This window comes from Telmatherina bonti (assembly GCF_933228915.1).
Source record: "Telmatherina bonti genome assembly, chromosome: 21".
NCBI classification, from domain to species: Eukaryota; Metazoa; Chordata; class Actinopteri; order Atheriniformes; family Telmatherinidae; genus Telmatherina; species Telmatherina bonti.
In genome coordinates this window covers 17470132-17492912 of record NC_136630.1, presented here as the reverse complement: position 1 = coordinate 17492912, position 22781 = coordinate 17470132, and the positions used below count along the sequence as shown (strand labels likewise).

The following is a 22781-nucleotide window of genomic DNA, read 5'->3' as shown; positions in this document are numbered from 1 at the left end:
ATTTGAACATACATTAGCAGGCTCTCAAAGTTACAAACAGGTAGTTTACACAATTTACAAATCAGGTACTGCACATGCGCAATAATACTGAATCGATTTCCGAACTGAAAAAAAGAGAGATTTTGTCAGAAATTTTAACGTATTGGTTGTTCACCAACTCACCAGAGTGTTCTCTGAGCTGGGGTCAATTGTCATTGTCAAACCAAGGGACATGTTGACAAACTCTGTGCCTTTTGAAACATGCAATAAGAAAGAAAGAAAAAGAAAGAAAGAAAGAAAGAAAGAAAGAAACTCCAAATATGTTTTTAAACTTTGTTATTTTGTCAATCCTTTTGGAAATGAATAATTTCCTACCTGAAACTTGCAGATCGTGGCATCGTTCGGTGTTGCACCAAAATATTTGACCCCTTTGATTTTGTGAATACTGTTCAAGAGGGGCACTGACAAGCACACTAGGGTAAGAAAACCAGACAAAAGTTTGACAATGACAGGTTAGTGAGAAGTAACCCATATGTTTTCTGTTAATAATCCTGACCCTCGCTCTGACTCACGCTGATCGTCTTTGCACCACCTGGTAGCCAAAACCTGCAGCAGGATGCTTCAATGACTTCCAGGCCAGAGGATCAATGTTAAAACAAAGTGAAGCTTTTAACACTGAAGAAGAAGAACAATCCACTGGATTAATTTAATCTAAGGAAGATTTTAATCAAATCTTATAAATCATGTTCAGAATTTTTTAATCCTTTAATGAAGTTCACAAGTCAACCAGCAGAAGATAGTAGCTCTAGTCCGTAGTAGTCCGTTTGTTGGTGATACAAAGGATGTGTCAAAAGAATAAAAAATGGCAATCTTTTGAAATGATAAGCAGGCATTACTGTATATAATAAATGTATATAAAGAAATATTCAGGATTTTGCATTATATTCCACAGATTGTTAAAAGACTTGATCAACTACTTAGTTCACTTTGGATATTAGCGTCACAGTGGGACAAAATAAAAAAAATCTGAATGGCATTTTAACAATAAAAAGAAAGGACAAAAAATTTAAAAAAAAGATAACTAAGTAAATCATTTAGTTGGTTTGTGTGTTGATTTGACTGGTTCATAATGATGAAATATGCTCATAAAATTTTGGCACTTTTTTAACTATCATTTGTGATGGTGGTGACTTCAGTTCTGGCTAACTGTAAAATTACAATGTACAGCTGCTAAAATATTGACTTACCTGACAGGAAAAGTGTAGCAGTGATCATCCAGTCCATTGTGTTAGTTTCATGAAAGGTGGCTAGAAGCGGGATGTCTCTTCTGAGTTTAAAATATTTTCTCTGAAAACTTTTAGTGAAAACTTGTCTGACCTGCTGAAAGTGCCTATCATGTTTTTGCCACCCTGATCTCCTGGCGCTCATCATTGATTACTCGATCCACCTGCTGGCTTCCTAATTGCCTCTGCTACCTCATTCAGTTCACCTGGTTTCCTTTTCTCTCACTGCCTACTTAAGCTCCCTCCAATCCCTCCTTTTCTGCCAGATAATAATCAGACCTATGTCTAGTTTTGTTCCAGCGTTCTACGGATTGATCCTCAGTTGCCGACCTTCTGCTTTATGCCCCTGGATTACCCTCCTTGCCTTGCCCTCGACGGACACCGCAACTTTTCGGATCTTCTGGTTACCGACCCTGCCTGTCTTTGGATCTGAGCCTTGTCGTTGCCTGGACGAGTATTTTGCCATCCTGTTTACCTCCCAGCTGTTGCCTGGTTTCTTCTGCAGACCATTCCCCCGGACTGATCTTCTGTTCATACTACTCCACCAATAAACTGGTCATTTGTCCAGAACTCCCTGTGTGTGGCTGTATTAAGGATCCTCAGGGTAACTCATTACAGTGCCAAGTGGTTGAACGCAGGCTGCAGACCTCACACTGCTTTATGTTAACAGAGGAAATCTGACATAGGAGGAGTTGCAATACAAGTTGTTGTTGGTTTTTAACCACCCTTGTTAGTATTTTCCCCTCTTCTTTTTAAGAGCTTTAGTACAGAAGAAAAAAAAGACAGGTTAGAAATTATGCTTTACCCAGACACTCATTCAAATACTTGGATATTTGATTTTCAATCACAGAATTGTTATTTTAATATTTAAGGATGTTAACTTTGAACTTCTCTTTTCTGAAATAACTCAAATTACACAGTTGTAAATGGTTAGTGCTTGGTCTTTTATGATTGGTGTAGAGAACTCAGTCTAGTTTTACGATTTCATGGACTAGCATGCAGATGCATTTTGTCAACGATTGAGTCCATCAAGGGCTTAAAACAGAACATCATCTAACCTTATAGGAAGTGGCATAGCTTACTTTGGCTGAGAAAAAGGCAGTAGGTGCAAGAGCTTTATTCAGCATAAAAACTTTTACTTTCAACTGGTATATTGTATCTACTGATCAATTACATCAAATAATACATTTTGTTAGTCATGTTTTTTTCTTTCCATGACCAGTGGAAAGAAAGCTGTATTTAAAACTGTGGTCTGAATTAGTCATTACAATAATGACTCACTTGATCCTCCCCCACAGACACCACCAGCTTCACCACCACCGCTATCTATCCATCCATCTATCTGTCTGTCTGTCTGTCCGTCTGTAACAACTCAAGCAATGAAACGAGAACTATTAGTTTTATATGGACAGACTATTCAGCATTCACAAGTATATTTAATACTGACCGACATGACCTTAGCAAATGATAATGTTATAAAACAGCAGAGAGTTGTATGAAAAGAATTGATGTGTGTCCAAAAACATTTGCAATTTGTTGGAAGGAATGAGAAACTGCTACCATGACGTGCACAAATGACTAAATGTTGTGGAGGTTGAACTAACTCTTGTGCAAATGTAAATAGTGACGTGAGAAATGCACCAAAGTGACTGAGAAAAATTGAAAAAAAAAAAGAACTGTGTTACTTTATATTATTCTGCATACAGTTAATTAAAGTTGTCCTTCTAATAAAAACAATATTTTCACAATTAACAGTAAATTATCTTTATTTTTCTGCAGACCCACATAGATTCACCACACACACAACAGAATCGTTTGGAGGTATTTGTGTAGTTTCGAAAGAAATGAACAGAAAATTTAAAAAAAAAAGCATGAACACAAATGTGAGGATTTGACATAAAACAAAACAGCCATATTTTGATTACATCACAACTGGACTGTCCTCAAAGAATGAGCTACATAAGTGCATAAATAAAGAGCGATTCCTCAGATCGCCACTAGATTGTACTCCAATAAAAGCAATTAACTTAGTTCTGAATAAGAGTTAAAGACTTTGGTTGTGTGTGGTCCAATCTGCCAGGAGCTTACTCCAGATTGGCCCATTTAAAGTCCTGGATAAGTAACCACATGTGACAAGCCAGGCTTTTTCCAATTCACCTCAAGTGGGGTGGATCATTACAGCAGTAGCTTTGAGTGAATCAGAACGCAGTGTGCACCACCTGGCAAACTTTTGACCTCCTGTGTGAATGTGCAAGACAATGCAAACTCTTGTAATTTGAAAATGACAGGTTAGAAAGTACTGAAACCCAACTTAATGCACTCAATCATGTTGTTGTAGCTGGTGGAAGTGTATTACCTAAAGTAATACTGACTGTCCATGAGCATATTCTCTTTTTTAACAAAATTGACAGAGTAAACAAAGACTTTTTCAAGTTTTGTAAAGAAGAGTAAAATAAAGACACGTGCCTGTAATCTCTAATTGGTGAACTGATGTTTTTCTCTTGCCTTATGCACACACATCAACAAGAAAGTTTTCCTTTTTCATGAAATGTAACAATTTTGAACGACAAAATTAAAAAGATTTTTTAGCTATTGTATTTAACAATACTATCATTGACTATTTCTGTCTATAGAGTCCCAGTCCTTAGATGTTTTTTTTTTTTTTACTTTCAATACATACATATATATATTAAAAAAAAAAAAAACAACTCCTTTCTCACCCACCCCTCCCATCTCCCCAGGGTAGGGTGGGTGGCTGTTCATCTCTCAGGCTCGGGTTCTCTACCAGAGTCCTGGGAGCTTGAAGGTCCTACGCAGTATCTTAGCTGTTCCTAGGACTGTGCTTTTCTGGACGGTGATGTCTGATGTTTAACCAGGTATCTGTTGGAGCCACTTCTCCAGTGTGGGGGACACAGACCCCAATGCTCCAATCACTATGCATACTACTCTTGCTTTCACCCTCCAGGTCTTCTCCAGTTCTTCCTTGAGGTCTTGGTACTTCTCCAGTTTCTCATGCTCCCTTTCCCTGATATGACCATCATTGGGGATAGATATCTCCATCTCTTCGGCTTTCCTCTGCTGCTTCTCCATGATCACAATGTCCGGTTGCTTTGCCACCACCATTTTATCTGTCTGGATCTAGAAGTCCCAGAGGATCTTAGCCCTCCTAATCTCCACCACCTTGGGGGGAGTTTCCCACTTGGACTTAGGGGTCTCCAGTCCAAATTCTGCACAAATGTTCCTGTACACAATGCCAGCTACTTGGTTATTGCGCTCCATGTATTCTTTGCCTACCAGTATCTTGCACCCTGCTGTGAGGTGCTGGATTGTTTCAGGGGCTCCTTTGCATAGTCTACACCTGGAATCCTACCTGGTATGGTAGATCTGGGCCTCAATTGCTCTGGTGCTCAGGGCCTGCTCCTGTACTGCCATAATTAGTGCCTCTGTGCTGTCCCTCAGTTCAGGCCTCTCCAGCCATTGATAGGACTTGTTAATATCGGCCACTTTGGTGATCTGCCGGTGGTACATCCCATGCAGGGGCTTTTCCTCCCATGATGGTTCTTCCATCTCGTGTTCCTCCAGACTCCATTGTCTCCAATTGTCTGAGACATTCACTAAGTGCTTCATCCCTTGGTGCCCTCTTCCTTAAATATTTGTGCTTGGATGTTTCCTCTTGGATAGAGGGCTTGATGCTCACCAGTCCCCGTACCCCTTCTTTGCGCTTAGTCGCTGGACGCTGTACTTGGGTTGGAGCCCCACGGAAGGTGAGCAGCTTCTGTCGTCTGAGCTTCCTCCTTTGGCCATCTTATTTTTCCAACAGGTTATCTGACCACTGGCAGGGCATAGCTATTAATAGCCTAGATCTTGTTCTTGCCATTGAGCTGACTTCTCAGTACTTGCCTCACTCGTTGCAGGTGTTTAACTGTGGCAGTTTTCCTTGTGGCTTCTTCATGGTTGCCATTTGCCTGTGGTATGCCCAGGTACTTGTGGCTTTCCTCCACATCTGTTATCCTGGCCTCTGGGAGTGCAAAGCACTCCGTATGGATTACTTTCTCTCTCTTTGTTATTGTTCTCCCATCATTTCTCCAGTCCACATGACATTCCGAGGTCCCTGCTGTAGATCCTGAGTCGATGTCCCACTCACTTTTAGCATACAGCATGATGTCATCCATGTACAGGAGGTGGCTGATGGTAGACCCGTTCCTGAGTCGGTATCCATAGCCAGTCTTGTTGATTAGTTGGCTGAGGGGGTTCAGGCCTATAGAGAATGGCAGCAGGGACAGGACATCTTCTTGATATATGTCACATTCGATGGAGACTTGTGCAATTGGCTTGAAGTTGGCCTCCAGGGTGATCTGTCACAGCTTCATTGAGTTTGCAACTAAGGTCCTTATGCTGTCATTGATCTTGTACAGCTTCAGACGTTCCAGGATCCATGTGTGTGGCATTGAGTTGTAGGCTTTCCAGTTGTAAATTCAGGCAGTACACAGGTTTGTCTGTCTGGTTTTGCAGTCTTGGGTGACTGTTCTGTCAACCAGCAGCTGGTTTGCCAATGCCTTTCTGTGTCTCCGCCATGTATTAATCCATGTGCCCACTTACCTTAGCCGTTACAATGCCTGACAGGAGCTTCCATGTCATGTCTAACGCGACCATCACTGAAACCAATGAGCTGATATCCAGTAACACATTGATTGATATAGAAAAGATAAAAAGTACACACACACACACACATATATATATATATATATATATATATATATATATATATATATATATATATATATATATATATATATATATACACACATATATATATATATATATATATATATATATATATATATATATATACATATATGTGTGTGTACTTTTTTATCTTTTCTATATCAATGTCACGTTAATATTATACTTCTTTGAATACAAAAGTTGACTTTTAATCAAGTACATACTCGTGTATTTTGAACTAAATGTTTATTATATTCACAATTGTAAAAGTTAACTGAGCAGTACTCATTACAATTTAATTGAAAACAAAACAATCTATATTTCCATAAGTAAAGAAAAAAAATAGCAAAGTAGCTTTTTTAAGCACATCACTGTCTCAAAGGTTTTACATTAGTTTAAGCTGGAATGAAAACAGTGCAACTTGTGCAGAGTTTTAACATTTTAAGGCCCAACCCATGAAAGATCAAATCTGGGGAATATAAGCTCTTTTTTGGCCCTTTAACAAAATATAACAAAATAGTAAAAATTTTGGGGGGATAAAATGATTACTAACATGTCAGAATTATTATAGTGTAGTCATCTGCCTCCTGTATTTATAAAAAATAACACCAGTATGGGATATTTGGTGAATCTTATCAAAAGCTCTTGTACCATAAAATTTAGGTGAAATTGTTTTGTACAATGAAGGAGTTACCCTTAATTTTCTATTGACCTAAATACACCATGAAGTGAAATAGGTCCCTGGAAACAAGATTTTCCGATTTACAATGACTCTGACGAAGAGATATTTAGCTCATATATGAACTGTGGGAAGATCAGATCAAATTTAAAAAACCGAGAAAACAGGTTGTTTATTTGTTGCTGTTGGTGCCTTTTACACCCAGGAAACAGACAGATAAAACATACCTTGGTCTGTCATGTTCACCTATTCACTCAGACCCCATAGATACAAAGAGGGAGTGTGGGGTTCAGCGACTTGCCCAATGACACATAGGCATGTAGTCAGAAGAAGCCTGAAATCCAGTAGACCTCACCCAGGATGATTTTGTTCATTTGTTTGTTTTTATGACCAGCTGCAGTCAATTTGAAAATATTGTGGATTCAAAGTACTTAAGATGGGAAAGTGCTGGTTTCTCTGTGATATAGAATTGATTATATTTTTATTCTTGTGTGGGTGCACCTCCATCAGCTTCTGCCTGTGTTGCTTCTGCTCCATTTTCATTCATCAAGCCCTTGTATTTGCTCTTGAAAAATCCAGCCTTTAAATAAAAAAAAAAAGGGGACATTTATATTAAACACAAAAAAGACTTCTGGAATATCAGATGAGAAAGGGACTGCTAAATACATTTATAAATGAAAAGATTGTGTATTACTATTAATAATAAGTGTATTATTCATACTTGGAATGTTTTTCTTTTGAATTCAGTGTAAAGATATGTATATATGTATGTAAATATGTTTGTATCTAACAAAGAGCTCACCTTATACAGACCAGCAGTGAGTAAGGCTAGAAAAGCCAATCCTCCCAGAGAACCTCCTACAATCTCTTTGGTGAAATCTGGTACAGGATACACCTCTACCTCCATCTCAATCTAGGAGAGGACACAGAGTTTTGATCAAATTCAGTTGTTCGTTAAATACTAAATATCTTATGTAGGAGTAATTTCTAATCACTTTGTGAACAGGTGGGATGTTATTTGTTGCGGTTGAGAAGAAGATGAACTGGTCTCTGTCAAACTCCAGACTGGCCGTGCTGGTCAAGAGGAATTTGGCAGATGGAAGTCCAATCTGACACAAAACAAGCTGATGAGTCGTTTAGTCATCTTTTTAGGTTTTCTCTTTTTTTAAATTTCGGGGGAAAAAAAGACTCCTAGTCCTCTAATCAGGACCAGTTGCACTTACCACATCTAAACACATTTACCTGCTCTATCCATGCTGAACTAAGGTTGGCCGAGACTGTATACGTCCTACTCTGCAGTCTTCGCATGAACCTGCTGCACCTAAACACTCTGCACGTGGCTACAGAGCAGTCCTGTGGTGGAGACAGGCATAAAGCTGATGTGAAGTTTACAGTAAAGTGCATTTCCCAACATATAAAACTGAAAAGGCACATTATAAAACATGCTTACCACTAATTTATTTTCTTTGATCTTGGCAACAATATCGGTGACAACAGGTTCTTCGTCGTTGCCTCTTTGACAGTCTGCAATCTGAGAATAAAGTTCATTTATGTCAGTTCACTGTTACTGCTCCCCATTTTACCACAACCTAATTTTAAGGTCATCAGTAAGAATTTGTCTCATATTTACCTGCAGACTGCTCAAATCCATCCAAATGTCTTTGTTGCCGAGCTTTACAGGAACCCTGATCACCACAGTGAAATTAAATGCTCTGATGCTGTTTGTAACCTGAGAAGACGGGAAAGAAACGTTTCAGTGTGTAACAAAGTATTGGGTCTAAAACATAACATTGAACATGAAGATAATTACTACTGGATGAAGTAATCTCCCACCTTGATTGATTGTTGGACTGGTTTCTGCAAGTTATTTGTTCCAAAAGTGAAATTACTGTAGGTGAGAGAGCTGAGGAGACATTGTAAAGAATAGATGAATATTAGACAATAGAGCATAATTATTGAGTATTGTGCATGTTATTTTTATCTAATCATGAAATGCAGACCTTTCTATTGAAACAAAAATGTTGTATTTTACACCAATATCTTTCAATTTGTAGAGTTCACTTGAAGGAGAGTGCTGCTGATTCCCACTAGAAATATAAGCAAGGCAAGTTTATTTGTACATTTCACGTAAAAGACTATTCAAAAGCATTACGGCAGAGTCCAAAGAAACATTAAAATGCACATGAAAAAAAGACAGAAATAATATCACATTAGGAAATACAAAAGAGTATAATACAAAATAGAGACTTAAACATCTATAAGATGTTAATTACATAAAATAGCTGCACATGCAGCTGAAGAACAGTACCTGGTGGCATTTGCAGTGACAAAGATCTTCCTGCCAAGTTGACTGTTGGCTCCAATCCCATAGGAGACGATGAAGACGGCCTAAAAATGAAACAAACCAGAGATCAGATGTCTCCTCTTCAAACCTAGCAGTCTGTACAGCAGCGCAACAAACCAACCTTTGAGTTGCCTTTGAAAACTGGTTTGTCAATAGAGCAGTCTGTCTTTCCTCGAGTTACACCATCTTCACTGTCCAAAGAGCTGCACTCAATTCTTCCCTGTAATCAAATATGAAACACCGATGTGTCTTGAAGAGCAGCCTATCAGAGATGTAACAGATGTGATCCTGATGTCTTACCTGCAGAGATGTAAACTTCCTGTAGGAGAGCCCAGCTGGGTATGTGAGAGTAATAAGACTGTTAAATGAGTTTTCCTCCCTGTTCTCCACAGTGACGGTCACATCCAGAAGCTCATCAATGCCTACTGTAACTTCTGAGGACCTGTAAGGATAAACAAGAATGAACAAAAGAAATCAGAACTTATATCAAGCTCCGTATTGTTTGATATAAGTTATGCTGATGCTAACACACACCATGACAAACCAGATATCATGTTTACTATCATAAACCATCTTTCAAAGCATACGCCACTTTTTATGCCACTGACCATCATTCTGGCTTTGCAGTGGTGCAAAAATCTTGCTTTTGGGTTTCTTTGAGCTTTACTGTTTGTCTAAACTGAAGACATGCTGGTGGGGCTTCTATTTAGTCATTTGTACCCACACTACAACATTGGCCAGCAGTCATCGTGCGCTGTCAAGCAGCTTCCAAGGACACAAGATGGGGAGCCAAGACAAGCAGCTATCAATCAATCATGACATTAGATCCGTTTTGGTTGATCCTAGCTTGTCTCTACTCTGAGAGATAAAAAAAAAAGAAGATAGTGGACTCATTCCTGGTTGGGAGAGTGCATTATGGGCTGTATTTCCATCTAACAGAACTTGAGGTAACACGTTTGTTAAAATGTTTAAAGCATAACAACATTATGGAATGCTAGCTTATATTCTGTGTGACATTAGCTGCCGGTGTGACTATAAACAGGTGGGTAAAGTATTGAGGATTTTTAAATATTATCGTAATTTAACAACACACTACCAAACTTTTGCCATTTTAACTGTCACGCCCCCTATCGATGGCTAAAACGGCATCCATCTAGCATCCCACCTCAACTGTTAGCTCTCTCCAGCCAGCAAAAGACAATCATTAAATTACTTTTGTTTTACCCCAATTCTCTCCTCTAATCTTCATGCATTTATGTGCTGAATCAGCTGCGATGAGTGTTCAAAACAGCCAGTGTGCTTTCTAGTATGAAGCAAAACTCTGCTGCGACATCACGCAGGATGGAGAAGTGCATTAATCTCATTCCCAGGCCACTACTGGGCAGCAATGGCTCCAAAAATGCACATGATAGATGTCACTGTGTTATCAAACAACTCCAGAACAGAGAGGTCAATGTTCAGAAAGTTAATTAATGCGTCTTTAAGAGGAATATGTTTTACAATGCTCAATACAACATACATTTCTTTCATTAAGACTACCTCTGAAGTGACAGCATAATCATATACATGTTGTTCATATTAATGTCAAAAAGCATGTATCTGATAACTAATGGTAAACATACCATAATAGTACGTCTTATTGTCAGCAGACACTTTGTCTTCCTATTGGTCAATAACATAGGACAAAAAAATAAAAAATTCAGTGTTGTAGTTGTGAATTGCCTGCCAGATCACTAGTCTTTCATCATGGTACACTCCACTGGGTAAAGACACTTGTTCTGTGATATGACAACCCATAAATGGGCATCACAGTGAAAATTTGTCTGCAACGTGTCTGAAGAGTCAAAATTAGAATCGCAATTGGGCTGAAAAAATTGTGTGTTGTCTGATCCTAGGCATTACCCCGACATCTGTGATATGGAAAACTACGAAGCTGGTTGTCCAATCAAGATCAGTGCACGCTCACATAAAAGTGATGGGGTTTGCAGCCTCAGGCCGATTGCCGTCATGGAGAAACCTTGCAGAGCAGTCTACTTCAACATGGAGGAGCAGAATTTTTTTTTTTTTTTTTTTTTTTTTTTACTTTTTTTTTTTTTTAAAAATATGAAGAATCCAGACCAAAAGCAGCACCGTAGTAGCCACAGCAAGAGCCAGAGAGGACAGCTGCCACACAATATTTCATTTATGCATTCCTCATTTTTCCTCCTTTCCTTCACAATTTCCATTGAGTTCTTCTGAGATTAAGCACCCAGTGTGGATATGTTTTTGCTATGGAATATGAATTTCTCACCAGGACAAGTAGTTGTGCTTCATAAATGATGACTTACAATGTGTGACTATTATTATTAATCTCATTATTTCAGATGCAACCGTTGTAGAGCTAAACAGACTTGATAACAAGTCAAGAACAAGAACACAAACATACTTCAAAGTGGTCATGGTCTAGGCTTTATTTCTTCATCAAAAATATTGTGTTTCTCATTAAGAACTCTTTCTCTCCGAAGCACTCCTCTCAAGATCTGTGCACCAGCATTGTGAGAATGGTCAGAACTGACTGGTCATGAGGTGGAGCTTTTATACTTGCTGATCTCTTATCCAGAACAAACTCTGCTCCAGAGCAGGTTAGCTGCTTAGCATAAGTTACTGGGGTGATATATCCCAGTGAAAGGTAAACCAGCACTGAAGCATGGAAAATCCAGGGTTTACCCTTAAAACTGACTCGATAAGAGAAAATCTAGCTTTGTAGTACAGACCTCAATTCTCAGGAATATGGTTGAACATCCAGAAAAAAGCAACAGCAACAAAAATAACATTTTGTTATCTTTCTCTAACCCAAGTTTGTGCCATGAGGTAGGGCTACTGGTAGAAAGGAACCCTTTCGCAGATTTCTAAAGTGTATTTATTTTTATTTTGTCATAATGAGCTGTTTGGTATTTTTCTGTTGTAACCTGCTGCTTGGATAAATAAAAGTTGTTGACAATAAAGTTTACCTTTACAATTTAAAGTGTACTTTAATGCTGTAAATTTCACCAAGCATGCAAACTTTCCCTTTTTTTCTTTTTCTTTTTCTTACCTGGTGAAGTTGAAGTCCACTTTCAGATTATCAACACATTTCTCATCAGCACCACAGTTGATCTCAAACCTCAGCTGCGAAAAACAAGATGTTAAACACATTATTATCAATTCAGTTTTCAATTTTGCTTTATTTGTATAGCGCCACTTCACAACAATCTTGTCTCAGGGCACTTTACAGACACGTCAGTTCAAGTCAATTCATGAATAGCGTTGCTAATAGAAACCATCTGATTGCATCAAATCCTGACTTCGATCCAATCCCCAAAACTGAGCGTGCATGAGGCGACAGTGGGAAGGAAAACTCCCTTTCAACAGGAAGAAAAACCCACAGCAGAACCAGACTCGGGGTTTATCATCAGTGAGGAAAAATTTTGGGAACCCCTGGTAAATGTCTGAACAAGATATAATTTTGTCTTTGTGTCTTACGCGCTTTATCACAGTAAAAACAAACAAATTCAAGCAATCAAAAACAAGTATTGTGAAGGTCTTCAATGGGTTTCATGCTGCTTCATTAAATATGCAGAAGGTTCATTTAAAAAAAGAGAAGTGGTGACAAAAAAGCTGTTTTTAGAAATGTAGAGTTAATGAAGTGTGTTTAAAGGTTACTCACTGGATGATGGGTTGTTGTTCGAGCCTGCTGGGCGAGAACTGGTTTAAGATTTGCATCAGAAAGTAAACCATCAAAGGTGAATTTGAGCTCATTTAGAAGTGGATTAAGAATATCATCTGGACAAGCCTGCAACAAGAATAAGGAATATCATTTTAACAAAAATAAAGAGTTTTTGTTGCCAAATAAAGTCTGTTTTATTTAATGTTGAGTATTTTCATTTCATTGGGAGTTACCTTAATAAAAAATTTCACACTTCTGCAAATTGGACTTCTTAAATCAAGAAGAAGTGATCCAGTTTCCCCTCGCTGTTTGTCAGTGATGTAAGCTCGGTTGTTTGGGGTCTTCCTGGTGGCATCCAGTGTAAAAGTGAAATTGATCTGTGCTCGAGCTGAAACATACCAAAATTTTCCATTATAAAAATACACACATAAACATGACAGAGTATTAGAGCCACATTAAAACTGCATAAGATTTTTTTTTTTTTAAATTAGAAAATGTAATTGTAATGTTGACAATAAAGTCAAAATAAGAATAAAAGTTTATATATATATAAATATAAAAGATATATATTAAAAAAAAAAAAAAAAAAAAAAAAAATATATATATATATATATATATATATATATATATATATAAAAATATATATATATATATATATATATATATCAGTCTGAATCAGTCTGGGCCTAATATTTCGTTGTACATAGAAAATATGTCAGTGAATGAAGAGAAAGAAGAACCTGTGTTGTATTCAGAGTGTTTGCTCATAGTAAAACAGATTTGAGCTTTGTTCTGCTGTGGATTTGAGCAGTTCACATTTTGTGTTGGGATTTCATCTGGGTCGAAGGACACAGTTGCTTCCACCATCACTATAGGCTTTGATCTAGAAAGGAAACAATTATAAGATGTCTTAGCAGCTTGTGGCTTTGTGATCAAAAATCAGTCAGAATGAAATCAGTAAACTACTTTGTCTAAATAAGTCTAAATAAACTCACACATTTATAATGAACATATGACTTACCTCAGTAAAACAACTGCACCCATTGAACCCACCGCTAAGTCAGGCAGACCATCACCACTCTGATCGAAACTAAACTGACTGATCGACGTGCCAAAATACTTCAGTCCTGACTGAACCTCAGAGGCAGCAATTCTCTGTGTAATGGAAGAATTTTAATTAACAGAAAATTTATTTAATTTTTTTATTTGCTTTTGCAGCTGCTAACCTGTGAGTAAGTAGGATTGATTCTTTGACCTCCTTCAGCATGGAATATGTAGATGCTGCCTTGACCATCGTTCTCCAAAGGTGCTCCAACTGCCAAATCACTAAATCCATCTTTGTTCAGATCAGGCAGAACAGCAAGAGAAGAGCCAAACCTTCCTCTGTCAGATGCAGCTCCTTTTAGGACTGATGGAGACTCAAAATGACAGTCCACATTCTGGTGAACATGTAAATATGAAAGGGAACTTATTAAAAAGAAGAAAATATAACAAATGTAATGACTTCACGGCTGTAGATGTAGCTGCTAATTACCAAATAGGTTAAAGTGCAAACATAAACTCGTCCTTCTCTGTCAGAGTCCTTGTACATGGGAGCAGATATGATGATGAGATCAGTGTAGCTGTCAAGATTCACGTCCATGGCACAAACCTCTGCTCCAAAGTATCCACCAGTCTGCATCTGAGAATTTTTTTTATATTTTAATTTTTAAAAAAGTATTTATGTTTCTTAGATCGTTTATTACTATCTTAGTGGTAAATACACACCTCACGTTGATTTGGCTCAAGTTTTTGCGGTAATGTGCCGCTTGAAACCACCATCACAATTCCTCTGTGTTGATATCTTGGAGCACCAATAATGGTCAGTTGACTGTCTGCAGTTTTTGCCACCACCATGGAGTAACCTGAAATTTAATAATTATTTAGTTAAAGGCAGTGGAAAACAAACCCAGTGTATCCAGTGCAAAGTGTTTCTGTCTTGCACAATCTTTTGAATAACATTTTCACCTAAAAACAGGGTCTCTTTCTGTTACCCTCTAAAATTACCTACATGTTGATCTTCTCCAACACAATCTGTATGGAAATGTGTTTATATGCAAAATCCAATGTTTTGTTTTTTGTGCGTGTTTTAATTCAGTATTCATACCAAGATAACTGTCAGGCTCAATATCCATGGGCTCATATGACACTTTTTGAGACCCTCCTATGTATCGCTTGTAGCCTCCTCTCCACTGATTAGCACCAACAATAGCCATCTGGATTCCCTGAAGATTTGATAGAAGAAAGATTTTAATTTGTTCCTTATTCATCTATTTTGCAAGACAATTATTAACCAATCAATAACAAGTCATTTTACTCCAGGAACAATAGCTGCGCCGAACCCCTCTTGAGACATTTCCAGTTTCAGTTTCTCTCCACTTGTTTGAGATCCTGCAACAGCAAAGTAAATAAGAATTCAGTAACTTAATGTTAAACAATTCTATATGCTGCATATAATTTGTATGTAACAATTTCATTAAGGCTTTTACAATAAGTTTACAGAGGCTTACAGAATAAAACAGAAGCTGTTACTTAGGGTTTTATTGAAAATGGAGCAATTGAAGTGAATAGCTGTACCTTCAATTGAGAAAATGTTGTCTTGCAAATTCTGTTGAATCTTGTCAAGTGCTTCAAAGGTCTCCACTTCAAACACATAGTTTTCTTGGGGTTTTGATGCGATGGTTCTTAATTCTTGTAATGCACTAGGATTTGAAGGGCTAAATGCGTCCCCTACCTATGGATGTAAATGTGTGTGAATGACCTCAGTGATTCGATTTAAAACAAATGAAAAATGATGATCATCTAAAATGTAATAAACACTCTTGTCTTCATTTTTGCCATGTTCTTTGAACCCTTGCAGGGCTTTGCTTTACGAAAAAAAAAAACCTGTTTCATATATATATATATATATATATATATATATATATATATATATATATATATATATATATATATATATATATATATATTGTTTTGGCATATATTTGTCTTGTACATTTGTCTGCACATACTTCCTTCGTTAATGTGTTGTTAATGTAATGTTTTTGTACATTCCTTCTGTTCCACAATAACGTAGGTTTTTAAAAAAAAGGACAATAAAAGCTTTATACTGTGAAACTTTACAGTATTTTTAACTCGAAAAAAAAAAAAAAAAAAAAAGGTTAAGAAGCTGCAGGTAGATATAGTCCTAAAACATGTAATTACTGTATTATGAATATGTTCACAGTGCTTGCCAAAAGTTTGGAGGAAATTTTCCATTGGATTTAATAGGAAAGTTAGGTGTGTCCAAACTTAGTACTGTATATGTAAGAAACTACAAATGCAAGTAGTAGAAACTACTTACCCCGATAGCAAATCGAACAATGTTTTTAGATTCAGCTTGTTGTATTGCTTCATCTAAGTTGCTGCGATCATTAGACTGTCCATCTGTAATGACTATCAAAATTTTCTTCACATTTGACCTGGAACCTTTGGATGGTAGGAAGACATTGTCACTGGAAAAAAAAAAAAAAAAAAAAAAGTCAAACCCTTCAATAAATGTTCCTGTACAGTGGTACATTAACAATCGTAATGTCTGTCAGATGTGGTAAAAAAAAATCTCGTTTGTCTAAATTCTAACTAAGATATCTTCTTACAGGTTCTCAAGATAATTTTGCTTAAAGATGATCATTTTAATGTTGTTTTTAGGGCTTTAGAGTGACGTGTACATTTGAAACTTAAGCTTATGTGAAGCATATCTCTGGCTATACAGCCCATATGACTGTTGCTGCTTTAAAAGATAGCAACTCCAACTGAACTCTCCCTGATGAAATGATCATACTCGTTATTACAATCATATGCTTTCATTCTGTTTATCAACTACCTGTTTTAACGCAGCTTAGAAACTGAGACAATCTGAAAAATAATTTTACTGAGATGAGTTTGAGGTCACAGGAGATATAGATGAAATAAGTAGAGGTTAAAAAAAACCTTATAAACAGTAATGGAACAAGTATTCAGACAATTCATGGTCATGTGGTGATTAGCACATGGCCTCATAGCAAGGTTTGTGGTTTACAACCTTCTTGCCATGCTCAGGGTTGTGTGGGGTTTACATCTTTTCTCTCCTTGAGCACTCCAGCTTCCTGCATGTTAGGTTGATCAGCATTTCTAAATTTTTCCAAGGAATTAATGGGAATGGTTGTGTGTCTCTCTGTGCGGTATTGTGATGCACTTATAACCTGTCCAGGGTATTCTGTGACTCTTGCCTACTAGCTGCTAGACTCCAGCCCCCTGCAACGTTGTATTAGATTAAGCAGACATACAACAAATGAATGAAAGGAAAACAGTTCAGCCAACAAAACAAAGTAAAGAAACACAGACAAACACATTCTACTTTAGGTAACAATAAACTGAGCAAAACCAGCATCAACAGGGAAATTTATGAATTTACAAAACTTTTAAATCAGATTAAAAAACATTGATCACTTCCTCAGTACACATTTTCAGAATAAGCTTGATCCCATATATTGCCCATGAGAATCATAAAGGCACTTACACAACATGCTTGATGGCTTTAGCAGTGTAGGTACCGCCTCCAAACCGTCTTATTGTTTTTATTTGTTCTCGCCATCTCTTAGAATCTAACTGACTGAAGTCGTAATGGATTGTGGGGTTATAGGAGAACTGGGTAATGGCAAACTGAAAAAGAAAACATTTTTAATTGAAGCTAGTTGGAATGTATTGAAAAGTTAAACAGTTTTGAACTATTCAATTGATTGACTGTAAGATGAATATTTCTCCTAAACAGAGAAGACTGTTAAAATCTGAGTTCTTCATGTACTTACAGCTGATAAATTTTGATAGCATGAAGGATGCATGCAGTCGTGTTTATGAAAAGCTCTTAAAGGAGGAGGCTTACTTGTAAAATCTGTTTTTTTTTTTAACTAAAAGTTGATCCTGGTGAATTGCAGAAGGTGTGTGTGTGTGTGTGTGTGTGTGTGTGTGTGTGTGTGTGGTGTGTGTGTGTTATTTTTGTTGATAAAATGATGTGCACATATACTTACTTGTGTATCTCTTCCCAAGAGTGACTCGATCAGTTTTGCAACAAAAGTCTTCATTTTTTCGAAATTATTGAGACTCACACTTCCTGAGCCATCTAACAGAAATGCAATGTCAGCTCGGGCTTGGCATTCTGTTAAAAATAAACAAGAGAGATCCACACTTGAACAATGAACAACGGGTATGTCTACATGTTCTTCTGTACTGTTATGAAATTCCACATGCCTGACAGCTAATACTACAAGGATGTTCTTTCCATTCATTTATTAAGTGTTAAAATAAAATCACAGGTATAACATGAAATAAATGATTATTTTGTGTTTGTAAAATATGAAAAAATGCAAAGAGAAAAAACTGCCCTGATTAAATTGAATTAAATTAACTCACTGTGTTGATATTTGGCATTGAGTAAAATTAATCACTAAATAAAAATAATTTCTATTTAAAAAGGTTATAACACGTATGTATGATGTGTTCCAGCATTACCAGATCCCTTTATCGATCCCCAGCTCCTCACTCCGGCATGCAACTCCACAGTATCAATAATGTATAATTTGTTGTTTGTTGGAAGTAAAATGTCTAATTTGACCTTGTCTTTCAAGGTCAACTTGTACGTTTCCCTCTTCCAATTTCCCCAGTTTGTTTGCACTTGCTCCACATTGTTGACTAAACTTACTGGTCAAAAACAAAAACTGTAACCATAATTCTGAGTTGAGTTAGTTCCCTTTTTATGTAACACTTCATGTCGAGGGCCACGAAACTTATCAGGGACTTAGGATTCATTCATGATCACCGAAGCTTCTCATTGCTGTGAAACCCAGTAGATTTACCAATGATTACTCGCTCCTCTGAAATACTGCAGAACTACTCTTGAGCAATATGAATCTTTTAGCAAATAAGTAAAAAAAAAAGAGTTGTTACAGATTTGGTACTGTCATCTGAACACCAGAAAAGAGGTAACATACTCATCATTTAGGAATAATTCATGAGTCATTAGTTAATAAGTAACTACAGCAATTTTGGGTCCTTTATTGTAAAGAGTTATCTGTGCTGCAAAGTGCAACGTAATTTCACAGAAAACAATGTAAAACAATGTAACAGAAAAAACCTCACAAATTAAACTCCCTAAATAAAAAATAAGAACAGTTCTGTTAACAAATCAAATTTGATTTATTCATTTACTTATTTTGATAATAAAAAGCCAAAATGTTTTTCTGTCATGTCAGTGCTTTGAGCAGGTAAATAAGTGGTACCGTAGTTTTTTGAGTGGTAAGATATTTTTGCCAGAAGTTACAAAATTTGTATAGCTGTGCTGATTATGAAGTGGTTTTAGTACTATGTATGTTAGAACTGGGGTGTCACTGGTGTGACCCACCTTGTAAATGTGATTGTATTTACCTTCAATAGAAGAGGGGATCGGTTGTTCAAACTGATCATTTTTATTGATCTGAATGCAAACACCACTGTACATGGTGATACTTCTACAGTCTTTAGGAATGGTTGGACCACATACCTGAAAAAAAAATTCACACTTTATTTGTACATGATTTATTTTCTTGTTCTTAAAGAAATACATTTTTAAGATGCATAGAAAGGTTTGAGATGTATTCTCTTTAAATCTCTTTTATCAACTCACCACAGTTTTCTCTGAGTCACTTATCATTGTCAAACCAAGGGACATGTTTACTGCAAACTCTGGAACTGTGGAAACATTACCAAACCCTTAATTCAATCATTCAAGACCCTTATAGCCATAACAGCAGACTTTAGCAGTCTGTGTCTGATTTAAGATTAAATAACGGAGGTAACTAAGGCTTCTAAGATATATTATATTGCTTGTGATATCCTTTAAACAAAATGTGATGAAAAACATTTAATTAAAACTGTCCATCATGTGGCACATAAGGTTCTGTCCTAAGGAAATAGTTTCTTACCCAAAACGTTTAGATTTTGGCATCCATCAGTCGTGCATCTAAATACTTGACCCCTTCGATTTCCTGCATACTGTTCAAGAGGAGCACTCACCAGAAAACTAGGATAAAAAACCAAAAACAAACATTTAACGATGACATGTTTGTGTTCAATGGTCCATATTTTTTCTGTTAGGAAACCTGATTGTCTGCTTACTATTTTTTAAGTTAAGGGGGAAAAAAAAGCAAGTTGCAAAGATGGTAGCTGCTAACCTAAAACAGGCTTTATGCCGTACTGTATGTTCTGACTCACTCTGACTTCCTCTGCACCACCTGGTAGCCAAAACCCGCAGTAGGATTCTTCATTGACTTCCAAGCCAGAGGATCAATGTTGAAACAAAGTGACGCATTAAACACTGGGAAATGAAAAAGACAAATTTACGGAACTGATCTCATCCAAAGTCATGATGTGATGTTTGGTAAATACTCACATTTCATATGCAATACTTGTAACTTTTAACTGTACTTGTTGGTTTGGGGTGTTTCTGGTGAAAAGACCTTTCTTTTTAACAAATCTTACAAGTCGGAGATAAGCATTTCCTGAGCTGAAGTCTGCATGTACGGTGCCTAACTGTCCAGGCTTTTACAGTTTTACAGGGGACATCCCATGATGCACTGAGCACTTCCTTTTTATTTCTCTTCTCTTTTTTCCTCTATGTACAAAATGACAGTTTTGACATCATTTATATAATTGATATCATGTTTCTCCTTTTTCTGCTGGTCTTCCTGGATAAAAGCGGCAGTGCATGATGACCTGTCTTTCCTGTCTACTCCACCCCAACCAGACGAGGCAGAAAACTGCTCTCCCTGATCCGGGATTTAATGCAGGTTTTGCCTTCCTTTTAAAAGGGAATTTTCCATTCCACTGTCTCTAATCCATTCTCATGATGGGGTATTGAATCGGAGTCAAGATTCGATGCAATCTGTTGGTTTCTCTCTTAGCTAGGCTAGTTATTATGAATTGGCTTTAACTGATGTATCTGTAAAGTGCCCTGGGATGAAATTGTTGTAAAGTGGTGCTATACAAATAAAGCTGAATTTAAATTAATCAAATTAAAAAGATTGTGTAATTGTTTCTTTGTTATGTCAACTCAAGACTATTAAAGAAAGAACTTTCCAAATTGAGAGCACAGCTCAGAGACAAAAAGAAAAAAAAAAACTGCACATACAATTCGGAAGTCAGGATTCTGACTCTTTTTCTTTTTTTTTTTAAATTTCCGATGTGGAGTAAAAACTGTTGCTGAAACATCAAATTATTCCCATGTCTTTATGATGTCAACCCAAATTATACATGCAAATAGAGAAGTTATAAACACAGAGTATATCAGATGTATGAAGTAAAATGGATTCAAGTTAGAAGGTGTTATAAACAGTCTTTTGTAGTATATGCATTCAGGTAACCATATAATTAAATATTATCACAAATATGTTATATTTAGTATAGTGCTGAGTTGTATGTTGAATGACCTGTTTAGCTGTACAATTATTCCACTTTGGCTCAAATAACATGAAGTCTGAGGAACATTTTCAGATGGATGGTACTGCGTGAGAAATTGATCATTTGTAAACCTTTGTAATTTGATGGCATATCAGTTGGTGATAAAATTGCAGTTTTGAGCTCTAGTTCGATGTGTATTTTAGAGACAGCGATGACAATTATCATATTCAAAATCTTGAAATCTTAAGAAACCCATTGATACACATATGTCATGATTGATCACTGGGAAAGGACAAAAGTACTGATACAAATCTAGTTTACCAGTAATTTATGAACATGGTTTTTTTGACTGGCAGGTTTCCAAAGTACAAATGAAAGCAAGCAAAAAATTGACTTACCTGAGAAAAAAAGTGTAGCTGTGATCATCCAATCCATTGTGTTATACTTGTGGAAAGTAGTCATAAATGGGACTTTTCCTCATCTGAAGATTGTAAAAAGCAGAAACTTTCAGCTGCTGAAAATGTCAAGAGGAAAATGTTGAAAGCAAATTGCAGAACTCACATTGCTCAAAAATAGGGAAATCATACAGTGCAACTCTTAAGTAAGAGAAGTTAGAATTCTGACACAAGGGTGTGTTGCTTTTAACCACACAGTTTTGAAGTTTGATGAGAAGCTTGAGCATAAATTAACAAACTAAAAGAAAAAATCTTTCAACTAACCTCACTGGTGGGTGCAAAGCGGAAGTTTAGCAAAGATAAAAGAAGTTCAAGTAGATGATGACGAACAGGTTTCCTCAGTGAATTATGGGTATTATCAATTGCAACTGGAAGTTTGTTGCATCAAGTTGATATATATATATACATATATATATATATATATATATATGTACATGTACATATACATGTCATTATTGTAGCTTGGAGAGCAGCTGATCAGACAGGAAACAGACTGGGCCCTGTCTATTTGAGATCTGCAAACTTCCTGTAAAGAGAGCCCACCTGCATATGTAAACATAATTTACTTGTTGCATGATTTTTTCTCCCTGTTCTTCACAATCACATTTAAAAGCTCATCGATGCCAACTGTAACTTCTGAGGACTGTTCTGGAAAATCTTCACGGATGAGAATAAATGAGGGAGTAAACCTTCCTGTATTCTGCACGTTCCAACAGGCCTCAAATGAATACAGTGTTTTATACCTTATGTGCATGGACCACAAACTACAGCAGAATCACATTAAATCAATGCATATATGTCTGATTATTTCCATCTAATTTAGGCTACACAACAGTTAATACAAACAAAGGCTATAGATATTAATTTTCTCTGACAGGACCTGAAAGTTTATATGCATAAACAAGAATGATGTCAGGTAACATGTTGACTCCAAATTCTGGCAGTCTGAAAATATTAATCAATTAATCTTAAAGCAATCAGTTAATGCAGTCTTTAATTGTATAAATAAAGGAATAAATTCTGCTAAGAAAAGCCAAATCAGCCACATGTAAGAAATAATATGTAAAATAATTATAATTCTGTTCAATTATTAGGATTGCAGCATTATTTTCTTGTGATACGTTTTCAACAAAGTGGATTGAAA

General features: G+C 36.6%; 2 protein-coding genes across 2 annotated transcripts in view; both read right to left on the bottom strand.

The window, feature by feature from the left end:
* The window catches only part of LOC306771396 (integrin alpha-M-like), a gene marked incomplete at both ends in the record, with an annotated part of 61860 nt that extends 55960 nt beyond the window's left edge, over positions 1-5900 (bottom strand). The window contains 5 exons of the mRNA XM_079260563.1: positions 1227-1306; positions 4261-4394; positions 4960-5066; positions 5407-5617; positions 5862-5900. Coding sequence (XP_079116689.1) covers positions 1227-1306; positions 4261-4394; positions 4960-5066; positions 5407-5617; positions 5862-5900 — 571 coding nt within the window. The remainder of the gene's footprint in view (positions 1-1226; positions 1307-4260; positions 4395-4959; positions 5067-5406; positions 5618-5861) is intronic.
* Positions 5901-7115: 1215 nt separating this feature from the next.
* LOC306771395 (integrin alpha-M-like) lies at positions 7116-21617 on the bottom strand (the record flags this gene model as incomplete). Its single annotated transcript, XM_079260562.1, has 30 exons — positions 7116-7246; positions 7469-7579; positions 7662-7775; positions 7909-8019; positions 8117-8197; positions 8297-8395; positions 8500-8569; positions 8667-8753; positions 8975-9054; positions 9132-9230; positions 9311-9452; positions 12084-12157; positions 12696-12821; positions 12929-13083; positions 13436-13578; positions 13717-13850; positions 13922-14134; positions 14230-14376; positions 14463-14599; positions 14842-14959; positions 15052-15125; positions 15312-15468; positions 16078-16228; positions 17272-17414; positions 17780-17907; positions 19173-19287; positions 19411-19475; positions 19709-19806; positions 19998-20100; positions 21581-21617. The coding sequence occupies 30 exons, from the start codon at positions 21615-21617 to the stop codon at positions 7148-7150; spliced, it is 3411 nt and encodes a 1136-aa protein (XP_079116688.1). The 3' UTR covers positions 7116-7147.
* Positions 21618-22781: the final 1164 nt, after the last annotated feature.